A 7321-nucleotide genomic window follows, 5' to 3' on the forward strand; every position below is an offset into this window, starting at 1 on the left:
TAAGTGTAATATGGATGGAAGGTAGATGGATGGGAAAAAGAGGGAATAGCTAGTGAAATGCAGAAAATGTATAACCTAGAAATTACAGGCTAAATACTGTAACTGTAACAAAGAATAGAACATTCTGTAACAACTTTCAAGCAACAAGACCGAAAGAGAAACATAGTGCATTAATAGCTCTCATATGATAGATGAAGGCATATGATTTAATCAGGAGTAACAACTTTTTCCTTCATTTGAAACATCTGTGAATATTTTCACATGGATATATTAAATAATTACAAGAGAATGACAAGTTTAATACATGTTTTTCAAAGTAGTTTTTCAATATCATTATACGGATTATTTACCTTTTATATTGACAATAAGAGATGAAGTTAAAATCTTAAACTTATCTAAAGGCAATTCAATGCAGTTATTCATCTTTCTTGTTAATTTAACATTATTCAAGTATACATACAAAGGAATTTAGAAAAGTGAATAGCAAGAATGCTCTTTAGATTGTTGTCAAATTTCAAATTTTTCAGGAAAGATTTTTAAGATGAAACTAATAATTTAAAAAATTAATGCCTAAAGTATTAATTTCCTAAGGTACTGATTGATAAAAACACCAATATGCTTATTTCTCTGAGTATGAAGTTAATAAAAAAAAACTCCCAACACTTAGTCACAGTCACTATTCAGTTTGTGGTATGCCCAAAATATATTTTAAAATGAAAATAATATAAATAAAGGAAAGAAAAAAGCTCACATCTTTTTCAAAGAATATTCATATTAATTAATAATTTAAAGTCAAATTATGCACAAATGATAACTGGACCACATACATTTCCCCCTGTGCTATTGATTTGTCAAAAAGCAAGTTAGAAGTGTGTACTGTGATAGAATCAGAAGTACGGAGCATTTTGAGAATATTTTCATAGAAGAAATCAAATTTAGTAGTAGTATTGAAATAGGAAGAAAATATACTCAATCAGTTACTTTACATTGACTCATTTAGGAAAACAAATGCGTGGAGAAGTAAACTTTATTCTCCATAATCCTAAGAATATTACATCAAAAATTAGTACAAAATGACAGTTTTACAATTAGAAATTATGTTCTTCACTAAAATGAACAAGATTTTCTAGTCTCACTTTTTTTTTTTAAAAAAAAAGAAAATACTCACTTAAAAAAAACCTGTGAATTGGCATAAAATAACCTTTTATCACAAAGTAGCCCAAACTAAGTAGGCACCAGCTTAAGGCTGAAACAAATTGAACATTCTTATTCTCACCACCTGCGCCTGGCTTGGCCCAGGGTCACATGCAGCGGTTTGGAGCCCACCATGCGACCATTCATCTCACCCACTGCTTTGGTAGCCTCTTCAAAAGAGGAGAAACAGACTACACCAAACCCTTTGCCTTGCCCCACTTCCACCATCACTTTGGCTCGGCTAATTGATCCAAAGGAAGAAAATTCCTCCCTTAATTTTTCATCATCGATGGTCTCATCCAAGTTCTTAATATAGACAGGCACCCCCGGAGGCCGACTTTTTTCTTTGACTTTCAGCCTTTCAAATCTTCGCCTTAATTCAGCCAGACGTTCAATTTTCTTCTGTGCTCGCCCTACATATAGGGCTTTCCCATCGATGGACTTTCCGTGCAGGTCTAGCACAGCCTTCTGAGCAGCCTCGTGTGTCTCATATCTTACAAATCCAAAGCCTTTAGATTTCCCACTGGCATCTCTTATTACCTTAACACTCTCGGTTGGCCCATATTCACTGAAAATTTCCTTCAGTTTTTCATCATCTACTTCATCGCCAAAGTTTTTAACGAAAACATTGGTGAAAGTTGCTCTATCCCTGGTCCTAACTTCAGCTGCCCGCTCTTCTGGAAATTTGAATCGGCCAACATACACCTGGCGGTTGTTGAGCCGCACACCATTCATGTGCCAGATGGCTCTATTGGCAGCTGCCAGGCTGTCAAAGTGCACATAGGCATAACCCTTAGAGCCGTTGTCATCGCATACAACTTTGCAAGAGAGAATGTTCCCAAAAGCAGAAAACAAATAAAAAAGAGCCCTGTTGTCTATGGATTTGTCCAGGTTTTTGATGAATATATTTCCAACTCCAGACTTTCTTAAGCGGTCGTCTGGCTGAGACCACATGAGGCGGAATGGTTTTCCATTAATCAGATCAAAATTCATGGTGTTCAGGGCCCACTCAGCATCTGCAGGAAAGCGGAAGTTAACATAGCCATAGCCCAGAGGGCTGCGGGTCTCTGGGTCACGGCAGATTCTGGTGAAGCGCAGAGGGCCAGCAGGCCTGAACTTTTTATAAAGCATGTCCTCGGTGACATCTGGGTCCAAGTCACCCACATACAGGGCAGCCTTGAGGTACTTCTTTTTCTTGCCAGCAGGATTAGGCTCCCCACTCCCCATCTCTCTGAGCACAGGGAGGAGGCTCTCTTGGGAGAGAAAAGTCTGCTTTCTCTAAGCTATGGGCCAAGCAGCTGTTCACGAACAGAAAAAGCCAAGGCGAAGGAAGCTAAAAGCAGACTCAGTAACACTGTTGAGGCTGAGAAAATGAAGTTCAGAAACACCTGGTCAGCGGGCTCAGAACAAACGCATCAGACAAAAAGGCATCCCAGTAAGGAGTCTGTTCTACCTAAGGGACATACAGTTTCCACCCTTTCCGATTTAAAATCAGTTTCAAAAGCCAGCGGTAGGAAAAGATTTCCCTTTCCCTGTTAAATTATAAGAAATCATCAAGCAGCTGGGTGGCTCCCCACATCTAGCATTGCAGATCCAGGCCTCGCAACCTGTTTTCTGCATAAATATAGGCCTCGAGCTCCTGTTGGCTTAAAATTACATCAACAAGAGCAGGGGCCGAATGTGTATTCCTCCGCCCCGGGGCTGCCTGGCCAGTCTCAGGCAGGCTCGCAGCTAACTAAGGCCGCTACACACACTCAGCGTCAGCGAAAGGGCAGGCTGGGCACTTGGTGCTCTGGGCCGGCCGGCAGGCTGCAGGCGGCGGATCAGACAGAAAGACAGACAGACAGACACGCGCGGAGGACCGGGACCGCCCAGATACCCAAGATGCCCACTGGGTACGGACCGAGTGACGCGCGGTGGTTTCGGCAGTCTGAGACTTGCGGCAGGTCCGGAGGGACTGACTGGCAGAAGCGCACTGGGTCAGCTCAGACGCAAGGCGGTTCCGGACAGATGTGGGGCGGAGTCAGAAGAGAAGGGCAGATGCGTGGCGGGCGGGCAGAGCACGGACTCATGGACAGAGATTGCTTTCTCAGGACAGACCGACCCAGGGACTAAAAGCCTGTAGCTGTGGTTGGGCGGGGCTCGAGAAAACCCGGAACCCTGCTAAGTAACTTCCCACTTCTCTGTGTTAACATTGTAAAGAAAGAGAAAAAGAAAAGAAGAAATTAAAATGGTTTTTGGATTTCTTATTTTTGGAATTTCATATATTTATTATTTTAAAATATTATATTTAGGCTGCTAATCCAAAAATCAGAGGAGATGATGACGTAAGTGAAAAGAACTATAATAATTTTTTTTAAAAAAAAAAACGAATTCCCTAAATTATTTCTGTTTAGGAAATAGGATATAGGTTGCATACTTTTCCTAAGTGCATTGGGAAGTCAGGATTGACAGCTGTACTGGCCACCCGTCCAGTGCTAAATGATCACAGGGTCGAATAAAACACAGGGCCATGTTGTGTTTGGCCTTTATCCTTACTCCATTAAACTCCAGCATAATGGTAGCATTATCCCCAGGTAGTAGGCAGTGTTCTTTTCACTGCTCCAGCAATACAAAGGTTTTAATTATTGGAAAGCCATAAAATGGCTTTAATGGTACTTAGTGCCAAAAAACGTTAAGATATGCTGCTTCCATAAGCACAAATTATAAAATCTTAGTTAGAGATAAAAAGCTGCAGAATCAATATGAAATATATAATTAATGTTCACAGATGAAGCAAACACATAAAGATATAGGCACATTACATAATTAATTACTAATTTCAACATGAGTTGTCAACTTTAAGCCATTGCAGGGAATAATGCTGTAAGATAGGAATCAACTCAGAGGTTTCCCAAGATCTTTTTAGAGTGTCTGAGAAACTGTTTTGGAGAGGAATGTTGCCATGTTTTGGGAAAATCGCAATGTCTATAACACACAACTCATGCAGCCCATTCACATATGTAAGTACTATTAGGCTAGAAAAGATTCTGGGGTGCGGTGGGGGAAGAATGCAAGAGAAGGACATCACCCAAAAGGGCATGGTCTTAAGAAGAAATTCTTAGAATAACAGGCTAAATTCATGTGCTGCTTCATTTTATACATTTCAGATTTTCTGTTAGACTCTATTATTAACTGAAGATGATAATTTACTCTCATTATTTACTCAAATATTTAGTGTTTTTCTTAATTGAGCTCTTTTTTTAATCATCCCCTGAGGATATGTTTTTATTGATTTGAGAGGGAGGGAGAGAGAGAGAGAGAGAGAGAGAGAGAGAGAGAGAGAGAGAAAGAGAGAGAGAGAGAAACATATGTGAGGGAGAAACATCAATTGGTTGCCTCCTGTAGGCACCCGGAACCCAAAACCTAGGTATGTGCCCTGACAGGAAATCCAACCGACCACCTACCGGTGCTTGGGAGAATAGTCCAACCAACTGAGCAACCCAGCCAGTGCAAATTTAGCTCTTTTAATTGGGTTCTTGCTTACCTAGGCCATGGAAAATATTTGAGAAAAGGCAAATACAAACAAAATATTATGAAGATAGACTGGTAAAAACTAGTCTTACAATATGACCACAATGACATATAGAAACACTTGCGAATCTCTGCTTATTGTATTTTGAACATAATTTTATAAATATCTTTCCTGAGAAGCTGAATTAAAACCAGACTTTTAAATTAGCTTTTGACCATTTTTATTTTTCTCATTTAAAAATCCTACTTTACTGAAAATGCTATATTATAAAACAACACAAATACAATAGAATAATTCCCACAGTATTCTTACTGAACCAAATATAAATGTTCATATTCTAATTTGTACAATTTTCTCTCAGATTATAAATAGAATTGGGTTATTAAAAGTAATTATGCCGAAACTGGTTTGGCTCAGTGGATAGAGTGTCGGCCTGCCGACTGAGGGGTCCCAGGTTCGATTCCGGTCAAGGGCATGTACCTGGGTTGCGGGCACATCCCCGGTGGGGGATGTGCAGGAGGCGGCTGATCGATGTTTCTCTCTCATCAATGTTTCTGACTCTCTATCTCTCTCCCTTCCTCTCTGTAAAAAAATCAATAAAATATATTTTTAAAAAAATAAAATAAAATAAAATAAAAGTAATTATTTTCAAAACAACCTCCTCTCTACACTTAGCAGTCTTTTGAGGGTCATTGTAGTATAACACTTTAAACTATAGTGAACTTTTTATTATATCAAAAATAAAAAATAGACCTGCTTTGAAATTAATTTTAGTAGTATTCCTTCTGCTAAGCAGAAATTTGTGGGAAAAAGGAAAGCATTTTTACCTGTAATTTGTTTAATCATGTTAATATTAAGATTGAGAAGAATCTCTGGAATAAATTCAGGTATAGAATATTTCTCTTGTCACTTTTATTACATATTAAACGCAACTTTATAGTCTATGTAACATATTAAATACATTAAAATTCCCCACCCAGCCCACCCGGCATGGCTTGTTGGTTGAACGTCAACCTATGAACCAGGAGGTCAAGGTTCGATTCCTGGTCAGGGCACAAGCCCAGGTTGTAGGCTCAATCCCCAGTGGGGGGTGTGCAGGAGGCAGCCAATCAATGATTCTCTCTCATCATTGATGTTTCTAGCTCTCTCTCCCTCTCCCTCCCTTCCTTAAGGAGGAAGGGAGAGGGAGAGAGAGCTAGAAACATCAATGATGAGAATCATATATATATATATCTACACTAATAAAAGAGAAACATGGTAATTAGCATACGACCACTACCTTTCCCATTGGCTAATCAGCATATCCTTTGCAAATTAACTGTCAGCCAAGATGGTGGCCGGCAGCCATGCACTGAAGCAAACAGGGAGGCTTGCTTGCTCTAGTGACTGCGGACTCCAACGTTCCCCGCCTGAGTTGCCGGCCTCTCAGCTGCAACTCTAAGCAACTATGTACTATGTTGCAAATGTAGAAGATAAACAAAACCCCAGAAACCAGCTGTCAGTCAGCGGGGTTCAGCCAGCTGGACCACAACATTGTATCAAATACAGAAGGAAAAACAAAGGCCAGAAACCGGCTTTCAGCAGCCGAGGCCTCAGAGCTAAAGCTGGCCCAGAATAAAAAAAAAGAAAAGAAAAAAAGGAGCAGTTGGGAGCGTTAGTCACCCGCCAGCCGGAAAACGGCCCTCAGCCCCTCACCCAGACTGGCCAGGCACCCCAGTGGGGACCCCCACCCTGATCCAGGACACCCTTCAGGGCAAACCAGCCAGCCCCCACCTGTGCACCAGGCCTCTATTCTATATAGTAAAAGGGTAATATGCCTCCTGGCACCGGGATCAGTGTGACAGGGGGCAGCGTCCAAACCCCCTGATCGCCCTGCGGCTCTGTGAGTGACAGGGGGCGGGGCCACAACCTCCCTATCCGCCCTGCTCTGTTCGTGACAGGGGAAGGCGCCCCAACCCCCTGATCAGCCCTGCTCTGTGCCTGATAGGGGGGAGCTCCCCAATCCCCTGATCTCCCTGTGGCTCTGTGTGTGACAGGGGGGGAGCTCCCAAACCCCCTGATCACCCTGCGGCTCTGTGTGTGACAGGGGGGAGCTCCCCCAACCCCCTGATTGTCCCTGCTCTGGTGTCTGACGGGGAAAAGCCATAACCTCCCCATCGGCCCCTGCCCTAAGTGTGAAAGGGGGGAGCGCCCCCCCCCCCTGATCGGCCCCTGCTCTGTTGTTTGACAGGGGTGGGGGCGCCCCCAATCCCCCCCCCCACGGGGCCCTGTTTCTGGGTTTTGAGGGGGGAAGAGCCATAAAACCCCCCCATCGGACCTGGCCCCGGAGGGTGAAAAGGGGCAGGCCCCCCAACGCCCCTAAACGGCCCTTGCTCTTGGGGTGGGGGAAGGGCACTGGACCACCAAGGGGGCGGCTCCTATTTTTGAGAGCCTGCCCCCCTGGGGGGTCGGGGTATATCATTACGACCCAGTGAAACAAGCATTGGGGTAACCTGTCATACAAGCCCTTGGCATTTTTAATATTATAGAGAAGCCCCCATGCCGGACTTTTATATCACCGGGATTTAATGTCTGTGGTAAGATCCCAGTGTTTGAAGCCATTTTAACCCAATA

The 7321-nt window shown here is 42.8% G+C and overlaps 1 protein-coding gene across 1 annotated transcript; it reads right to left on the minus strand.

Annotated features, from left to right (window-relative positions):
- Positions 1 to 278: 278 nt before the first annotated feature.
- PABPC5 (poly(A) binding protein cytoplasmic 5) lies at positions 279 to 3205 on the minus strand. The gene is made up of 2 exons (XM_006084710.3): positions 3098 to 3205; positions 279 to 2557 (listed from the first exon to the last, which is right to left on the minus strand). Exon 2 carries the CDS (start codon positions 2419 to 2421, stop codon positions 1273 to 1275), a length of 1149 nt encoding a protein of 382 aa, XP_006084772.1. The 5' UTR covers positions 2422 to 2557; positions 3098 to 3205; the 3' UTR covers positions 279 to 1272.
- Positions 3206 to 7321: the final 4116 nt, after the last annotated feature.

This window comes from Myotis lucifugus, unplaced genomic scaffold (assembly GCF_000147115.1).
Source record: "Myotis lucifugus unplaced genomic scaffold, Myoluc2.0 scaffold_13, whole genome shotgun sequence".
Lineage (NCBI taxonomy): Eukaryota > Metazoa > Chordata > Mammalia > Chiroptera > Vespertilionidae > Myotis > Myotis lucifugus.

What these genes read in the sequence shown, in the direction of transcription:
- PABPC5 (XM_006084710.3), bottom strand. Translation starts at nt 2,421, where the DNA reads ATGGGGAGTGGGGAGCCTAATCCTGCTGGCAAGAAAAAGAAGTACCTC.